At 47.0% G+C, this 20,414-nt stretch overlaps 1 protein-coding gene across 1 annotated transcript in view; it reads left to right on the forward strand.

Annotated features, from left to right (window-relative positions):
- Positions 1–12,873: 12,873 nt before the first annotated feature.
- The window catches only part of nid1a (nidogen 1a), a 95,707-nt gene continuing 88,166 nt past the window's right edge, over positions 12,874–20,414 (forward strand). Inside the window, exons 1-3 of the mRNA XM_052024063.1 lie at positions 12,874–13,232; positions 14,802–15,101; positions 18,157–18,398. Of these exons, the coding sequence (XP_051880023.1) occupies positions 13,026–13,232; positions 14,802–15,101; positions 18,157–18,398 (749 nt within the window). The 5' untranslated portion in view covers positions 12,874–13,025. The remainder of the gene's footprint in view (positions 13,233–14,801; positions 15,102–18,156; positions 18,399–20,414) is intronic.

Consider the following 20,414-nt stretch of genomic DNA (forward strand, 5'->3'; position numbering starts at 1 on the left):
TCCTCTTTTATCCCTGATCGGTCCTACCCTCACTCTAGTCATCCTCCTATTCTTCACATATGTGTAGAACACCTTGCGGTTTTCTTTAATCCTACTCGCCAAGGCTTTCTCATGCCCCCTTCTAGCTCTCCTAAGTCCATTCTTGAGCTCCCTCCTGGCTACCTTGTAGCTCTCCAGAGCCCTGTCTGATCCAGGCTTTCTAAACGTTTGGAAAGCTTCTTTCTTCCTCTTGACAAGGTATTCTACATCTCTTATCAACTTCACTCTACCATCCTTACCCTGCCTCAATGGGACAAACCTATCCGGAACCCCATGCAAATATTCCTTGAACAACCTCCACATTTCCACTGTGCACTTCCCCAAGAACATTTATGCTCCCAATTTACGCTCCCAAGTTTCTGCCTAATAGCATCATAATTCCCCCTCCCCCAATTAAATACTTTCCCATATTGTCTGCTCCTATCCCTCTCCAAGGCTATGGCAAAGGTCAAGGAGTTATGGTCACTATCTCACTATCTCCAAAATGCTCTCCCACCGAGAGATCTGAAACATGATCAGGCTCATTGCCTAGAACCAGGTCCATCTTTTCTCCATATAGAACAATCCATGCATAGTTTTCAGTGGAGTTTGTTCCAGAATGTGTGTGGCCAGTGTTGGGACATTTTACCTATAGGCCGGAGTTACCATGTGGAACGTAGGTCTGTGTGTGGTCGGAGCCAGGAATGCGGGGACGTGTGCAGCCTGAGCCAGGGTCAGGAACGGGGCCAGTTGTGCAACCAGAGGTTGGGCAGAGGGCCAGTGTGCAGCTGGGTTCAGGAGGTGGAGACTGGAGAGTAAGAGGGAGGGTGAATCAGGGTGGCGTAGAAGAGGAAATGAAGTGAGGAGGGAGTTAGTCAAGGGTATTGGTATTGGTTTATTATTGTCACTTGTACCAAGGTACAGTGAAAAACTTGTCTTGCATACCAATCGTACAGGTCAATTCATTGCACAGTGCAGTTACATTGAGTTAGTACAGAGTGCATTGAGGTAGTACAGGATAAAAACAGTAACAGAATACAGAGTAAAGTGTCACAGCTACAGGGAAGTGTATTGCAGGTAGACAATAAGATGCAAGGTCACAACAAGGTAGATTGTGAGATCAAGAGTCCATCTCATCATATAAGGGAACCATTCAATAGTCTCATCACCGTGGGATAGAAGCTGTCCTTGAGCCTGGTGGAATGTGCCCTCAGGCTCCAGTATCTTCTGCCTGATGGGAGAGGAGAGAAGCGAGAATGACCAGGGGTGGGTGGGGTCTTTGATTATGCTGGCTGCTTCACCAAGGCAGGGAGAGGTATTGACAGAGTCCATGGAGGAGAGACTGGTTTCCATGACGCGCTGGGCTCTGTCCACAACTCTAGAACATAGAACATAGAAAAACTACAGCACAATTCAGGCCCTTTGGCCCACAAAGCTGTGCCGAACATGTCCCCACCCTAGAATTTACTAGGCTTACCCATAGCCCTATATTTTACTCAGCTCCATGTACCTATCCAAAAGTCTCTTGAAAGACCCTATCGTATCCGCCTCCACCACCGTTGCCGGCAGCCCATTCCACACACTCACCACTCTCTGAGTAAAAAACTTACCCCTGATATCTCCTCTATATCTACTCCCCAGCACCTTAAACCTGTGTCCTCTTGTGGCCACCAATTCAGCCCTGGGGAAAAGCCTCTGACTATCTACCCTATCAATACCTCTCATCATCTTATACACCTCTATCAGGTCCCCCCTCATCCTCCGTCTCTCCAAGGAGAAAAGGCTGAGTTCCCTCAACCTGCTTTCATAAGGCATGCTCCGCATTCCAGGCAGCATCCTTGTAAATCTCTGCACCCTCTCTATGGCTTCTACATCTTTCCTGTAGTGAGGCAAACAGAACTGAGCACAATACTCCAAGTGGGGTCTGACCAGGGACCTATATAGCTGCAACAATACCTCTCGGCTCCTAAATTCAATTCCCCAATTGATGAAGGACAATACACCATATGCCTTCTTAACCACAGAATCAACCTGCGCAGCCGCTTTGAGCGTCCTATGGACTCGGACCCCAAGATCCCTCTGATCCTCCACACTGCCAAGAGTCCTACCATTAATACTATATTCCGCCAACATATTTGACCTACCAAAATGAACCACTTCACACTTATCTGGGTTGAACTGCATCTGCCACTTCTCAGTCCAACTCTGCATCCTATCTATATTCCTCTGTAACCTCTGACAGCCCTCCAAACTATCCACAACACCCCCAACCTCCGTGTCATCCGCAAACTTACTCACCCACCCCTCCACTTCCTCATCCAGGTCATTAATAAAAATCACAAAGAGTAAGGGTCCCAGTACAGATCCCTGAGGTACACCACTGGTCACCGACCTCCATTCAGAATACGACCCTTCAACAACCACTCTTTGCCTTCTGTGGGCCAGCCAGTTCTGGATCCACACTGCAATGTCACCTTGGATCCCATGTCTCCTCACCTTCTCCATAAGCCTTGCATGGGGTACCTTATCAAACGCCTTGCTGAAATCCATATACACTACATCTACTGCTCTCCCTTCATTGATGTGCTTAGTCACATCCTCAAAAAATTCAATCAGGCTCGTAAGGCAGGACCTACCCTTGACAAAGCCATGCTGACTATTCCTAATCATATTATACCTCTCCAAATGTTCATAAATCCTGCCTCTCAGGATCTTCTCCATCAGCTTACCAACCACTGAGGTAAGACTCACTGGTCTATAATTCCCTGAGCTATCCCTGCTCCCCTTCTTGAATAAGGGAACAACATCCGCAACCCTCCAATATTCTGGAATCTCTCCCATCTCCATCGATGACGCAAAGATCATCGTCAGAGGCTCTGCAATCTCCTCCCTCGCCTCCCACAGCAACCTGGGGTACATCCCATCCGGTCCCGGCGACTTATCTAACTTGACGCTTTCCAAAAGTTTCACCAACACTTCTTTTCTAATATCTACATGCTCAAGCTTTTCAGGCCGCTGCAAGTCCCCACTACAATCCCCTAGATCCTTTTCCATAGTGAATACTGATGTAAAGTATTCATTAAGTATCTCCGCTATTTCTTCTGGATCCATATACACTTTCCCACTGCTGCACTTGATAGGCCCTATCCTTTCGCATCTCATCGTCTTACTCTTCATATACTTGCAGAATGCGTTGGGGTTTTCCTTAATCCTGCCCGCCAAGGCCTTCTCATGTCCTCTTCTGGCTCTCCTAATCTCTTTCTTAAGTTCCTTCCTTTTGGCCTTGTACTCTTCCAGATCTCTACCATTACCTAGCTCTTTGTACCTTTTGTATGCTTTTCTTTTCCTTTTGACTAGATTTATTATAGCCTTCATACACCACGGTTCCTGTATCCTCTTGTGACTCCCGTCTCATTGGAACATGTCTATGCAGAACTCCACACAAATACCCCCTGAATATTTGTCACATATCTTCCGTACTTTTCCCAGAGAACATCTGTTCCCAATTTAATCTTCCAATTTCCTGCCTGAAAGCCTTTACTCCAAGTAAACGCCTTTCTAGTCTGTCTGTTCCTATCTCTCTCCAGTGCTAACGTAAAGGAGATAGGATTATGATCACTATCACCAAAATGTTCACCCACTGAGAGATCTGACACCTGACCAGGTTCATTTCCCAATATCAAATCAAGCACAGCCTCTCCTCTTGTAGGTCTATCTACATACTGTGTCAAGAACCCTTCCTGAACACACCTAACAAACTCCACCCCATCTAAACCCCTCACTGTCTGGAGATGCCAGTCGATGTTTGGGAAATTAAAATCCCCCATCACAACAACTCTGTTATTCTCACACCTTTCTAGGATCTGCTTCCCTATCTGCTCCTCAATAACCCTGTCACTATTGGGCTGCCTATAAAAAACACTCAGTAAAGTTATCGATCCCTTCCTGTTCCTAACCTCCACCCACAGAGACTCCGTCGACAATCCCTCCACAACGTCCACCTTTTCCGCAGCCGTGACACTATCTCTGATCAACAGTGCCACTCCCCCACCTTTTTTGCCTCCCTCCCTGTCCTTCCTGAAACATCTAAAACCCAGCACTTGAATCAACCATTCCAGCCCCAGAGCCATCCAAGTCTCTGTAATGGTCACCACATCATAGCTCCAAGTATCGATCCAAGCTCTAAGCTCATCCGCCTTGTCCACAACACCCCTTGCGTTAAAATAGACACATCTCAAGCCTGTCTGAACACTTCCCTTCTCTATCACCTGCCTATGGTACTTACTCCTAGCCTCCTCTATTTGAGAGCCAAACACCTCTTCCCCAGTCTCTCCAGTACGGATCCCATCCCCCAACAATTCGAGTTTAAACTCTCCCCAGTAGCCTTAGCAAACCTCCCCGCCAGTATGTTGGTCCCCCGGGATTAAAGTGCAACCCGTCCTCTTTGAACAGGTCATACCTGCCCCAAAAGAGGCCCCAATGATCCAGAAAACTGAATCCCTGCTCCTTACTCCAATCCTTCAGCCATGCATTTAACCTCCTCTTCATTCTGTTCCTATACCTACTGTCACTTAGCACAGGCAGTAATCCGGAAATTACTACCTTTGAGGTCCTGCCTCTCAACTTCCTTCCTAATTCTCTATAGTCTCTTTTCAGGACCTCATTCCTTTCCCTACCTATGTCGTTGGTACCAATATGTACCACGACCTCTGGCTGTTCTCCCTCCCCCTTCAGGTATCTTGGACGCGATCTGAAACATCCCGGACCCTGGCACCTGGGAGGCAAACTACCTTCCGAGTTTCTTTCCTGCATCCACAGAATCGCTTGTCTGCCCACCTAACTATAGAGTCCCGTATCACTAGTGCCCTCCTCTCTCCTTCCCTACCCATATGAACCACAGGGCCGGTCTCTGTGCCAGAGACACTGCCACTGTTGCTTCCCCCAGGTAGGCTGTCTCCCCCAAGAGCACTCAAACAGGAGTACTGATTGTCAAGGGGTACAGCCACAGGGGTACTCTCTAGTACTTGACTCTTCCCCTTCCCCTTCCCCCTCCTGACTGTGACCCAATTGCCTGATTCCGATGGTCCCGGTGTGACCACCTGCCTATAACTCCTTTCTATCACCTCCTCACTCTCCCTGACCAGACGAAGGTCATCGAGCTGCATCTTCAGTCCCCTAACACGGTCCCTCAGGAACTGCAGCTCGACACACCGGGTGCAGACGTAGCCTTCCCGGAGGCAGGGAGACTCCGGAAACTCCCACATCTGACACTGAGTACAGGAAACCGCACTCATACTCCTTCCTTAACTCAAGTCACCTACCTCTCCTCGCCCCCTTACGCTGAAGCCCTTTGAGCCAAAGCCCAAAACACTCTGCTCCCTCTCACTCCGCTGCCCGCTCTGACGCTGCCCGCTGTATAGTCTGTTTGCTTTTTAAACTGCCCGCGCCGTGCCTGCGCAGTCCAGCCCCCACACTACCGCTTAAAACTTTTAAAACACTTAAAAAAGTACCTTATAAAAAATCTAACCCAATAATTACAACCCTATTAAAAACTAACCCTTATAATTAATACTCTAATAAAAATGATAAAAAAGAAAAACTTATCTGCTCCGAAGTCCTCTGAAGCGAAACCCATGAAGCCTCCGAAGTTTTGTTTTGTGCATTGATAAAAATTGGTGAGTGTCAAAGGGGACATGCCAAATTTCTTTAGCCTCCTAAGGAAGTAGAGGCGCTGGTGAGCTTTCTTGGCCATGGCGCCTATTTGGTTGGACCAGGACAGGTTATTGGTGATGTTCACTCCTGGGAATTTGAAGCTCTCAACCCTCTCGACCTCAGCATCATTGATGTAGACAGGTGCATTTACACCGCCCCCTTTCCTGAAGTCAATGACTAGCTCTTTTGTTTTGCTGACATTGAGGGAAAGGTTGTTGTCATGACACCATGTCACTAAGCTCTCTATCTCCTTCCTGTACTCCGACTCATCGTTATTTGGCCTACAATGGTGGTATCATCTGCAAACCTGTAGATGGAGTTAGAGCAGAATCTAGCCACACAGTCATGAGTATATAGGGAGTAGAGCAGAGGGCTGAGGACGCAGCCTTGTGGGGCACCAGTGTTGAGAATAACTGTGCTGGAGGTATTGCTGCCTATCCTCACTGATTGCGCTCTGTTGGTCAGAAAGTCAAGGATCCAGTTACAGAGGGAGGTGTTGAGTCCCAGGCCCCCATGCCCAAGCCCACATGTGCGTGTGTGCAAGAGCAAGCAAGTTTGTGTGTCCTGGGTGTCTCCAACATGTGTGTGTTGATATTCATGTGGCAGAGCCTGGTCATATTGGCGTCTCGTACCACTGGACCCAGACTTGCCCTATCAAGTTCCTGTGGTAAATTGGTTTATTATTGTCACATGTACCGAGGTACAGTGAAAAACTTGCCTTGCATTGATGTCTTGCATTATAGTACCCAATGAGGACCAAAAATCCTATGTTTTACAGAAGTTATGCTTGGGCAACATCCTTCCACAGTATGGACCAGGATCATCAGGCTCCTCATGGACGGTCCCAGCAGTGACAGACCTGAACACCACTCTGCTATCGTAGTTTCGGGTCAGATGCTTTGATGTCAACCACCACCGTGACAGGCAGGAGATGGCCGGTTTAAAGAACAAATATGCATTTTTTTCTGCAGGTCAGACCAGAAGATTAACCTTATCTTCATGGAGTGAGCTGCACCATCAAGAATGAACTAGTCTGGTATCTCAACAACGTCCCCTGTGGAATTAGTGAATGCCTTAGGACCTCTCAGCTCCAACATGCCATGATCACCAATCCACACACCCCAACACCTGAAGCTTTGGTTGACTTCTACTCTGTCCTCGGAAAAAATTCTGATCCACATCGCAAAGGGAAACAAAATGATCCTCCTGGGAACTTCAACACTGGGTGGGAAGAGACATAACCCTCTGATGAGGCATGACCTGCAAGGAAGGAGCAGGGAAGACCAACATCAGCAGGGTTCCCCTGAAAAGTGCTTGGAGCCCTCGTCATAACAACGCTCTCTGACAGCATAGAGAGCCAAGCACAAAACCTCGTGGCCACATCCTCAGTCCCACCATTGGCACGTGTAAGATTACATCATTGTCCGAGTGAGACACTACAAGGATGTCCACATCACCTACACTGTGACAGGAACCAATGACTGCTGGACTGACCACCACCCAATCCACCCCATTATATCCATCAACCTGACCCCAAAACATCAACATCAACAGAAATGTTGCCACAATGCTGAAGCTTATCAGGAGTCACTAAGGAAAGTCTTCTCAACACAACACCTCACAAACAACACCAGGCCTACAGCAGTCGCCACATGTCCATAGATTATGGACTGCCATAATTTACACTGGTGAAGACACATATGACTCTCCTATCAAGAGGAACCAAGACTGGTTCAATCAGAATGACCAATAGACTGAGAGGCAAATTAACCGCAAATGTAAGGCATTCCTGGTTTAGAAACTCCACTGATCCTTTGGGAAAAGAAGCAGCTCTACAGGTACCTGAAGGCAGATCAAAGGCAGAAAATCTGGGAGCTGAAGAACAGAAGGTTCAGCGGCTCACTGACAGCTGTGACACACCAGGCTTCCTCAGTGATGTCAAAGCCAAGTACCCCTCGACACCCAAGGCCCCACCCTACTGAGAACCAAAAACAGGGATGAACTCATTAGGGATGGGGAGGAGGTCAATGCCCACTGCAAGACCCTGAACTCCTCTGCACCGCAATCTTTTTGGTCCGGCTTTTACTGACGAGAAGGCTGCATCCAAATGCGGAATAACAAAGCTTCAGGAGCACAAGATTTTCCAGCTGTGAATAGCTTTAGTCACAAAACCACACTTTCATTGTCCACATCTGGCAACATGAGGATACATCAGGAAACATGCTGAAATTTTGACCATCTTCAAGGAAAGGGCCAAGTCCAACCATGGTAATTAGAGAAGGTTCTCAATGCTGTCTTCCACAGGAACAGATATGACCAGGGTCCTTCTCAACCGCCCTCTCCCAGTGCCCCAAACTGCAGAATGGATACTGTCCATCCAGAGGCACAATGGACGTAATCTTCACTATGCAACAAGATGCAGGGAGCAGCACCAGCCCCACAACACGTGGCCTTCCTCGACCTCACAAAACCTTTGACATCATCGGTTGGGAGGGACTATGGAACATCCTCCTCAAAGATGGGACTGATGGTCAACAGGAGTTAGTCTTCATTTTGCATTAACTCCATTACAGTATGCAAGGGATGGTAGTAACCAACAGGGCTACAACAGAGCCAATCTCAACAAAGACTGGTATCAAACAAAGCTGTGTCATTGCCACAACACTTCCCTCAATCTATCCTGTCACCATGTTGCACCTCACCTCCGACAAACGCCCCAGGGGAATGGACCTAATGAAGTTCTAGAGAGATACAGCCCACTGAGTCCACATCAACCATTAAGCACCCATTTAGACTAATCTTCTCACATTCTCAACAACTGCCCTCACCCCCCGAATCGCCCGCTCACCTACACACAAGGGGCAATTTACAGTTGCCATTTAATCTACCAACCAGTGCGTGTTTGGGATGTGGGGGGAAACCCATCCACTCACAGGCTGAGCTCCAAGCCATCTTTGATGATTTCACTGAGGCATACGAGAGGAGGGAACTTACACTCAACATCTGCAGGACCTATGTCCTCCATCACACCATATTGTCGTTTGACGATAAAGGTTCCCAGGGAGACATCGACAACTTCCCCTACTCTGCAACCACCCCTCGGCAAAGGCAGACATCAATGTTGAAGTTCACCGCCACCTTCAATACACCGGCACATCCTCTGGTTGACTGATGAAAGGGGTATTTCAGACCTGGTGCAAAACTCGTAGTCCTCCGAGCAGCAGTGATCCCTGTCCATCTATATGCTTGTGAGACCCAGGCTACTTACAACAGGTACCTCAAGGCAAAGGAAAAATATCACCAACACTGTCTCTGCAAAATCCTCCAAATTCACTGGAAGGGCAAGTGAGCCAACATCAGATCTCTCTCCCAAGTCATCATCCCCAGCACTGAGGGTTACACTCATTTGGCTCCGTTGAGCAGGCCACATCATTTGCAACAGACTCCCAGAGCAGACAAAGTTCCGAATTCTCTCATGGGGAGAGATGACCAGAGCAAAAGATTCAAGGTACCGCTCAAAGCCTCTTCAAAGAAGTGCAACATACCCACTGACTCCTGTGAAACTCTGCCCATGATCGCTCAAAGTGGACAAGGTGTATTTGAGATGGCAATGAGAACCTCAAGTCTATGAATAAGGAGCACAACGAGGCTTGTTGTAAATGGAGGAGCACCCCACAGATTATCCACCAATCTGCCTGTCCATCAAGAGCCTCCTGCCCCATCTGTGGAAGTGTCCATGATCCCCACATTGGTCTCAGCAGCCACCTCAGAACCCATGCACAAGACCTCCTCAATCCCAGGAAACTCCCAAAGAAGATATGTGAACCATTTGAAACTGAGACACCCTTTCTTTACATGAAGTATCATTGAATGAATTCCAGGATGTAGGAAGTGATGAATGTGTATGATGTAGTTTCAGGTTGAAGTATTGGGGTAATATGCCCCCCTAAGTGATCAAATAATGATGCTTGAGCTAAATATAAAACTAATTATATCGAATTCATCATATATTCATTTCAAACTTTGGGCAAAACATGTTCCAACTTACTATTCCTAAGAAAAACAGAATAGACCATAGAACAGTACAGCACAGTACAGGCCCTTCAGCCCACGATATTGTGCCGACCTATATAAACACCTGCTCCATGATCAATCTAACCCTCCCCTCATACACAGCCCATAACCCTCCATTTTTCTTACTTCCATGTACCTACTTAAGAGCCTTTTAAATGTTCCTATTATATCAGCCTCTACAACCACCCCCGGCAGTGTGCTCCAGGTACCCACCACTCTGTGTAAAGAATCTACCCCTGACATCTCCCCTGAATAGTCCTCCTCTGACCTTAAACTGATGTCCTCTGGTATTGGCCTTTGCCACCCTGGGGAAAAGGCCCTGGCTGTCCACTCCGTCTATGCCCCTCATAATCTTATACACCTCTATAAAGTTGCCTCTCATTGCTCCAAAGAGAAAAGCCCTAGCTCGCTCAACCTTTTTTTAATCCAAGCAGCATGCTGGTAATCTCCTCTGCACCTTCTCTAGAGCTTCCACATCCTTCTTATAATGAGGTGACCAGAACTGAACACAATACTCCAAGTGTGGTCTAACCAGAGTTTTATAGAGCTGCAATATTACCTCACGGCTCTTGAACTCAATCCCTCGACTAATGAACGCCAGCACACCATACACCTTCTTAACCACCCTATCAACTTGCGCGGCAAATTTGAGGGATCTATGGACACGGACCCCAAGATCTCTGTTCCTCCACACTGCTCAGAATCCTGCCATTAACCTTGTACTCCGCCTTCATGTTCCTTCTTCCAAAGTGAACCACTTCACACTTTTCCGGATTGAACTCCATCTGCCACTTCTCCACCCAACTCTGCATCCTGTCTGTATCCTGTTGTAACCTACGACAACCTTCTGCACTATCCACAACCCATTGAACCTTCATGTCATCTGCAAACTTACTAACCCATCCCCACACTTCCTTATCCAAGTCATTTATAAAGATCACAAAGATCACGGGTCCCAGAACAGATCCCTGCGGAACACCACTAGTCACTGACCTCCAGGCAGAATATTCTCCATCTACTACCGCCCTCTGCCTTCTGTGGGTGAGCCAATTCTGAATCCATGCAGCCAAGTCTCCATGGATCCCATGCCTCATGTCTTTCTGGATGAGCCTACCATGGGGAACCTTGTCAAACACCTTACTAAAGTCCATGTACACCACATCCACTGCTCTACCTTCATCTATTTGTTTTGTCACCTCCTTGAAAAACTCAATTAGGCATGTGAGGCACAACCTGCCCCTCACAAAGCCATGTTGGCTATCCCTAATAAGACTATGCTTCTCCAAATGCTCATAAATCCTGTCCCAAAGAATCCTCTCCAATAGCTTGCCCACCACTGATGTAAGACACACTGGTCCATAATTCCCAGGATTATCCCTATTACCTTTCTTGAACAAGGGAACAACATCTGCCATCCTCCAATCTTCTGGTACCACTCCTGTGGCCAGGGAGGATGCAAATATCATCATCAATGCCCCAGCGATCTCTTCCCTCACCTCCCATAGTAACCTGGGGTGTATCCCATCCATCCCCGGGGACTTATCTATCCTAATGTTTTTCAGAAGCTCCAACACTACCTCTTTCTTAACCTCAACATGTTCCAGCACATCAGCCTGTTCTACGCTGACCTCACATTCGTCAAAGTCTCTCTTCCTAGTGAACACTGAAGTATTCATTAAGGACCTCCCCTCCCTCCTCTGCCTACAGGCATGTTTCGCTCTTTATCCCTGAGCGGTCCTACCCTCACTCTAGTCATCCTCCTGTTCCTCACGTTCGTGTAGAACGCTTTGGGGTTTTCCTTAATTGTACTCGCCAAGGTCTTCTCATGTCCCCTTCTGCGATCCTAAGTCCCTTCTTAAGCCCCTTCCTGGCTGCCTTATAATTCTCAAGAGCCCTGCCTGATTTTTACTTCCTAAAGCTCAAGTATGCTTCCTTCTTCCTCTTCACTAAATATTTTGCCTCTCTTGTCAACCACGGCTCCTTTACCCTATCATGCTTTCCCTGTCTCAGTGGGACAAACCTATACAGGACCTCTTGCAAGTGGGAAGAATGTGGGAAGTTAAATGATATTGGGAAAAAGGGGGAGATAGGTGGTGTGGGCGAGAAAGCAAGGGGAAAATGATGGAGACACAGAGAGATGAAAACATAAGGAAAAGGGGAAGGGAAAGAGAGGGGGTAGAAGGGAAAATAGTGGGATGAATTCAGGGAAATGAGGGAGCAAGAGTGGGCAAAGACAAGGAAGAAAGGAAAGAAGGCTTGGGAGAGTGTGGAGGGGGGGAAGGGGGGAGGAGTAAAGGAGAGGAAAGTAAGTGAAAGGGGGGTGGAAGGAGCAGAAGGGGAGATCAATAAGCGGAAGAGGGAAGGGATAAGGGGAAGGTTGATATCAAAGGGAAGGAGAGTGGAGGTTTTACATGAGATTTCCAGCATTTGCAGTTTTCTTAATTTTCTTGGAAGGGAGTAGGTCGGTGATTGTCCGCTCGGCCGGGAATTGAGCATCAGGCAGGGAGTGGTCGGCTGGCCAGGGCTGAGACTCTGGGAGGTGATTGAGACGCGAGGGGCGGTTCCTGGACATGGGGCGGGGAGGTTCAGGGTGGAAGGAGTTCGGGCGGGGGGTCGGGGTAGGCGCCAAGGCCAGGGACCGGGGAGATCAAGGGTGGGGGGGGGGGTGGTGTTCGAGGGCGGGGGGCGGGGACCAGGGAGATCAAGGGTGGGGGGGATGTTCGAGGGCGGGGACCGGGGGGGGGTTTCGAGGGCGGGGACCAGGGAGATCAAGGGTGGGGAGGGGGTGTCCTGGGAGGGGGTCCAGAGCGGGGAGTGGTAGTGGGGAGGGGGTCCGGCTCCGAGGCGAGGAGGAGGGTAAGGGGTGCGGCTCTGGGGCGGGTTCTGTGCCTGGGCGGGTTCAGGCTCCGGGGCGGGGTGTGTGGTTCGGTGGGGGGGGGGGGGGGGGGGGCGGGGGTCCGGCTCCGGGGCGGGGTGTCTGGGGGGCGGGGGTGCGGCTCCGGGGCGGGTTCTGTGCCGGGGCGGGGTGTGCGGTTCGGGGGGGAGGGGTCCGGCTCTGGGGCGGGGTATGTGGTTGGCGGGGGTCCGGCTCCGGGGCGGGGTGTGTAGTTCGGGGGCGGGGGTCCGGCTCCGGCTCCGGGGCGGGTTCTGTGCCGGGAGTGGGGTCTGGGGAGGAGAGAGGCAGATTGCGAGGAGCACACCGTTGGGATCAGTTTGCGGACATGGTGCGGGCGGGCTGGGGGTCTGTGCGGCTGCTGCTCTTGCTGCTGCAGGCGGCCCGGCTCCGGGCGCTCTCCCCGGGGCAGCTGCTCCCTCACGGCGAGCGGGCTGGAGACCAACTGTTGGAGCCCGGGGACGATGTCTCCTCGGAAGCAGTGAGGTTGGCGCAGGCTCTGCATTTATTCGACAGCACGGTGAAGAACTTGTACGTGAGTATCCACCAAGTGGGTCAGCAGGAGGGAACTACTGCCGATCTCCGCTGCGGGTGGGCATCGTGCTCAACTTGGGCAGGGACTCGATCTACTGGGTGCCCTTGGCCGGGAAGGGTTGCCCATCAGTTTCTCTTCACGTTGCTTCCAGGTTTATTTTTAGCGAGTTTTCCGAAGGCTAACCAAAGTACAGTTAAGTTCTTACGACACGGTCCTCCGATACTCATAAAAACGACACCGTGTCCTATATTCGTACAAACCCTGTTCTAGTGGAGGGGAAAGTGGGCACAGGTTGGGTCCTGTGATAAGTGTCTCCCTCCTTTCACAACGTTAACTGCTTCTCTCACTGAAGGCACCCGAGATCTTGTCTCTTCCCATCTGTTCCATAGAACAGTACAGCACAGGAACAGGCCCTTCGGCCCACCATGTTGTGCTGAACTAATAAAATTAAACGCCTAACTAATCCCTTCTGCCTAAACAATGTCTATATACCTCTATTCTCGGCACGTTCATGTGCCTATCTAAGAACTTTATAAACGTCTCTATCGTATTTACCTTCACTACCATCTCTAGCAGCGCATTCCACGGTTTTTATGGGTTTTCCACCAATCTTAGAGAAGTCTGATTGTTGTGTCTTTGTAATCAGAGTTTCTTTCTATGCCAGAATCAAGTGTAAGCTTAGATATCCATCCATGGGACTGAATTTCAAACCTACCCATTCCCCTATCTTGTTACTGCTGTTTTATATTTGGCCACTGCTTTTGTTTTGGCCTTTTTTAAAATTAGGTTTGTGCATTTATTCACTAATTAATTGGGTTGTTCCAATTCAGAAGATTATGAGAATTGAATAATTAGGGTGTTTGCAGCACTAAAATGATTGATAGGCATTCTATTTCTTCTGGCGAAAAATAAGAGTAGATGTCATCATAAACTTCGAGCTAGCTCATTCAGCAGTGAAATCATGAGGTGTTTTATCCATAGGATGGAGGAAATCTGAACCGCTTCATCTCACAGAAGTGCAGACTGCAGGGGGTCAATTGAAATTTTCAAGAACTGTGATTGATGAATTTTTGCTGGGTAGGAGTGTAGAAGGAAATGCGACGGTAATTGGAGTTAAGGTCAACCAGATCTCGTTAAATGGTGATGCAGTCTCGATGGGCTGAATGGTCTCCTCTTAATGTGCAGTCAGAATTCTTACCAGAGCTGGTGCTTGGAGGATTGGCAGTGAGGTGCTTGCAGTGCAATTAATTTTTAATCATACTCTTTTCTGCAGGCACGGTAGTGTAGCGGTTAGCGTAACGCTATTACAGCGCCAGCGACCCGGGTTCAATTCCAGCCGCTGTCTGTAAGGAGTTTGTACATTCTCCCTGTGGGTTTCCTCCGGGTGCTCCGAATTCCTCCCACATTCCAAAAAAAGACATATGGGTTAGGAGTTGTGGGCATGCTATGTTGGTGCCGGAAGCGTGGTGACACTTGTGGGCTGCCCTCAGAACACTCTATGCAAAAGATGCATTTCACTGTGTGTTTTGATGTACATGTGATTAATAAAGATATCTTATATAACTCAAGGTGAACACCAATGGAATCATAGCAATCAGCAAGCCCCCAAGAGAAGTGGATTTTGTCGACACATTCCCACCAAGGTTTGGATCTGTTGCCCCATTTCTAGCCGACTTGGACACTTCTGATGAAGTGGGGAAGGTCTATTACAGGCAAGACTCTTCTCCACAAATCCTGAACCGGGTTGCACAGATGATAAACCAAGGCTTCAGCAACCTGAACTTCCAACCTGTTAATGTTTTCATTGGCACCTGGGTCAACGTGAGTGCCCATGTGGAGTTTTGGCAAGGCGACCAACCACTGAACAAGGTAATTATGCCAGTGTGAGAGATTATTTGTTGGGATTTTCAGATTTGGGAGAGATGAAGTCATATTTATTTAAAAGCTCTGAAATTTATATTAAATATCTGCTTGGTTTACTCACTACGGGGAAAAAAATATCCTAAATGTCAGTGAATAGAAAGGCGGCAGCTTTGATGGGATGGATGCTGAGGGCATTGTTTCGTGTAGTTCCACCTTTAATCTTGGCCCCATGCTGCATAAACTGATTGTCCAGGGTAATTTCTGTTACTTGTTACAGTGGACGCCCTAGGCAAGGGAGGGGACAGTGATGTATGGCATCGCATTCCTGATTGCTGTCCACTAACTCCTGCTTGGTTATACATTGTGGGTGTGTAAATGTTTGTCTGAGGTCACCGCCAGGTTTTATTGAGTTGCCTTTTTCAATTAAGTAGCCTTGGGCTTTGGCGAAGGGTGTACCACATGGCTAAGGCTAGTCTTGCTGATGAGAGAGTAATGAGAGTCAACTCCTTCAGAAGGAGGAGGTGCAAATTGGCAGGTAAAGATCTCAAGACGCTGGTTTGTGTGAGACTAATCCACTGGTGCTGAAGAAGTGACAATTCTTTCACTTGACTGTTTAAGTGTTTTCATGGGAAAACATTCAGTTGTGTTGATTTTAATGTGCAAGGAAGAGGAAATTGTTGGTGCATCACAGCTGAATATAATTTGAATTTCTTTGCTGTTTGACAGCAAATGAAAACCTTCTGGAGTGTAGAAGCCATCCTTGAACACAGTAAGACTCCAGAAACAGCATTGTGATAATGGCTGGTAATCTAAGTGATACTGGTGGAAGCCTATACACATTGGCCAGGGCACAGAGGAGACTGGTTTTACTTCTCTTCGTAAAGGGGCAGGCAGGCTGTGGTTTGCTGCATTACGAAGCAGCACCCCCTTCTGTATTGGCACCAAATGTTTCAGCCTGAATTATGTGATCGACACGAGGCTTCCAACCAGGGAGATCCCAGCTGTTGTTTAGTAGTAAGAATCAGTTTCTGTCTACTTTCCGGTGATAAGTGGTTGAATGCGTTTTATGATGTTGGGGATTGTTGTCCAATGTTGATAACTCTGCTGACCTGCATTGATTCGAACTTCAAATCCCTTCTACCGTCCTGTTTCTGCAACCTCCAGAACTCCGCACTCCTCCTATCCTTTGCTTTTTTCCCTTTGTCTACCCTGCTGGTGATGTTGCCTTTGCCTTGAACTCCTGTAACTAGCTTGAGCTACCTATTGAGATCACAGCAAACAGCCTTCAGGCAATTCGATTCACTCCATGTGATGTTTGGAAATGCTGAGAGCACTGGATACAGCAAAAGACCAGACAACATCCCAGCTGTTGTGCTGAAGTCATGAGCTCCAGAACCAGTTGTAGCTCTGGCCAAGCTCTTCCAGTACAGTTATAACACTTGATATCCACCCAATGATGAGGAAAATTGCCCTGGTGTGTCATGCTCACAATAAGCAGGGACAAATTGAATTTGGCCAATTACTGCCCAATCAGTCTACTCCCAATCATCATCAAATTATAGGAAGCTGCCATTGAAGGTGCTTTCAAGCAAAAGTTACCACTGTCTTGCTCATCGATGCTCAGTTGGAATTTTGCCAGGATCATTCAACTCCAGACCTCGTCTCAGCCTTGATCCAAAGGTGGACCATGGGACTGAGTTCCAGAGGTGAGTGTGAATGCCCTTGACATCTGTCAAGCGAGTGTATGCCCTGGTAAAACTGAATCCATTGGGTATTGAGGGGGAACAAGTCTCCAAGACTGTCATGATTCTGACCCGTATCTTCAACAGAAGGACTGCAACAGTGCAAGAAAGCAGCTCATTGACTTCTCAAGGGCAATTAGGGATGGGCAACAAATACTGTGACTTTCAGATCCCAGAAAAATAAATACATTTTAAAAATAAATTGGCTCCTCAACCCTTACTGTCCCCCTAGCCATCTGTTCTCTTAAGGTTCCCCTTTTGTCATCTGTCCCAGTGTTATTTGTGGTGCTCCTGTGGAGTGCCTTGGGATGCTTTACTGCATTCAAGGTGCTATGTAAGTTATATTGTCTGGTTTAAAAATGTCCTTTCAGGGAATACATTTTTCTCCTATTGGCCTCTCCATGGCAACAGTCCAGCATGTTTTCATTAAAAGAGATTTGAGAATAATGCTTTACAGGGCATTAAGGTTTATACGTACAAGTTGTTCAACATTTGCACAAAATGTTCTTCCTGCTGATTTTCTCTTCCACCATCCACTTCCTGCGTACCCCCCACCTCCCCCAAATCTTCTTTTTCTTAAATTACACCCTTAGGAAAGAATCTGGAGACTTAAAATCCCTGGGCAGCTGTGAACTTTAAACTCGCAACCCTTGTGTGTCACCTCCAAACATTTGCTTTTCCACAGATTACTGCCGTGAGTTACAATTCCATTTCAAATCATTTCTAAAAGGAATCCCACAATAAAATCCTGGACTGCAGATATATTGATGGGAATCTTAACTTGCTTGCAACTCACTTATACTTTTTCCATAAAATAACCGTGTGTGTGTGTATATATATATAAATGTTCAAAGTCACTTTACAGAACAGTAGGTTAAAAAGGTTTGGATAACTGAATATCTTTTGCAATTTCAGGATGTCCCATTAAGCAGCCAATGAAGTAGTTTTGAAATTTTCAGACAACAACCTTGTGCATGTAGTAATGTACTAAATGACTAGGTAATCTGTTCAGATGTTGGTTGATGGATATATATTGCCTGTGACATTGGATATAACCCTGCTACCTTCTGGAATAGTGCCTCAGGGTTACTAATGTGTGCCTTAGAGAGCCAATGAGCCTTTGCATAAGATCCCATTTGAAAGATGGCATCTTTGACAGGGTGGCAGTCCCTCAATACTGCAGCATGAATCAGTATATTCAGTCTCTGAAGTGGGACTTGAACACAATACCATCCAAGTGCTCCCAATGAATCACCACTGCTTTTTGCTGTGGATTCCTATTTTTGCACTGATTTGTTGATGGGTTTTTGTGTCATCAGAGAAACACCTTCCAAGTGGTTTTGGCTTCCGATGAATCCAGTTCCTACGCTGTTCTTCTGTACCCTGAAGGTGGTTTGCAGTTTTATTCAACACGACCCAAAGCAGCGAATAACATTGACTTGGACCTGCCAGCTCGTGTGGGCTTCAGCAGCGGGGAAAGGAGTTTCATTCTATTTACGCTTGAAGGACCATCCTATGCTGTTACATCTGGCAGTGAAGAGTCTGTTAAAAACCTATACCAGTAAGCCTATTTACAGTTTGCTAATCTGAAACATATCTGTTGATCCTTCTGAATAAATATTTGGAAAGAGAAAAAATAGTGCTGTGGGGAAATAGCAGGAGAAGTGGTCCAAATGCAGGGTCTCGACCCGAAATGTTGACTGTCCATTTCCCTCCATAGAGGCTGCCTGACCCACTGAGTTCCTCCAGCACTTTGTGTGTTGCTCCAGATTCCAGTATCTGCAGTCTCTTGTGTCTCCTGCACCTATTGTGTAGCTTTTTTAAATAGCTAGTGCAGGCATAATGGACTGAATGGTCTGTTGTTAAATTCCAACTTTCTGGATTGTGGTGATTTTTGTTTAGTTATAAACGATACAGTTATATATGAAGTAGAAGTTTTCCTTTTGTTAATTGTGAAAATTGCTGAAGGGGGGGGCAGCCCACAAGTGTCACCACACTTCCGGCACCAACATAGCATGCCCACAACTTCCTAACCCGTATGTCTTCGGAATGTGGGAGGAAACCAGAGCACCTGGAGGAAACCCATGCAGACGCGGGAAGAACGTACAAACTCCTTACAGACAGCGGCCGGAATTGAACCCGGGTCGCTGGTGCTGTAATAACGTTACGCTAACTGCTGCACAGGCTGGGCTTGTATTTCCTTGGAAACAGAAGACTGGGGATGGATCCAACAGAGGTGCTAATGGTGATTAAATGAGTTGAGGTGGGGGGGTGGGTATGGAAGCCCAGAATGAGGGACATTGCCTTAACGTTGTAGTCACGCCATTGAGGGTGACACTTGGAATCGCTTCATACTGGAAATCTGGAATTCTTTCTCCCATCAAAACTGTGGGGGGGGGGGGAAGCGGAGGGGTGGTGGTATGTGTAGGGAATGTGGGATGAGGGTCAAAACTGACTATGTTTCTTAGCGGAGAATATTAAGGACTAGGGAACCAAGGCAGGGAGCTGGAGTTGAGGTGGAGCTCAGCCTTTATCTAACAATGCTAGAACAAGCTTGAGGGGCAGAGTGGTCTATGTCTGTTCCTATGTTTACCACTTGCACTGTACTATTTGTGTGAAATGAACCTTTCCAAAAGAACTTCTGCATAACTTTGTTTTTATTGGCTACTTTCCATGGCCTAGCTAAGCTTGTGAATATGGATAGATATAGATATGTAATGTATATACAGCTGTGATGCATAGAGTAAACACAGCCATGAAAGATAGTGCTGACCTTCCCAACTGCTTAACTCATTATTTCGACAGGAACGGTATGTAATTGAAGGGAAGTAATGTTTCCCAGTGGTTTGTTCTAGGATATGTTTGTGATCCTGCAAACAGTATAATAGCATTGAGCTCCAGGATAAATAAACTACATTGTTTTTTTGTGTTGATAGTTGACCTTTTCATATTCGCAGAAAAGCCAACACTTGTGAATGTGTTGGGGTAAAGACCAAAAAGCTATTGTAAAAGAACTTTGTACATTGTTTTAAAGTTGAGATAACACTTTTGCTGCATTTCTTGCCAGTGAATATACTGGATAGTGAAAATCTTGGTTACTACATTGGTATCTCTAATTGGAAGCTGTTTGTATTGAAGGTTACACACAGTTCAAAGTTTTTTTTTCCCTGCCAGCAAGAGACATGTTTTCCTCAAATCTGGGCTTCCTGCTATTAAAACTATTTTATCTATTCTGAAAGTGGTTGTAAATCCTTTGTTTGCTTTAAAAGAAAATCACTAACTATCTTTAGGTTTGTGATTCTGTGTTACTGCACTTGTAGGTTTCCATAGATTTCGGATTAGTATGATTAGTATTTCTAATTAGTGAACTGGCTAAACCTCAAAGCTGGTAACGTACTTAGTTCTCTTAATTGTTGAGCTGTCTACAGTCACTGCTATCATACATCTTTCAGTGTACACCATCAAAATACCATGATGAAAGAAAAGATAAGTGTCAAATTGAAACCAAGAATAAGTGCTCACAAATACTGCACAGACAATAAAGACAGGGGCATGAAAATGGAATATGAAGAGGGTG

Source organism: Pristis pectinata, chromosome 10 (genome assembly GCF_009764475.1).
Source record: "Pristis pectinata isolate sPriPec2 chromosome 10, sPriPec2.1.pri, whole genome shotgun sequence".
In the NCBI taxonomy this organism is placed as follows: Eukaryota; Metazoa; Chordata; class Chondrichthyes; order Rhinopristiformes; family Pristidae; genus Pristis; species Pristis pectinata.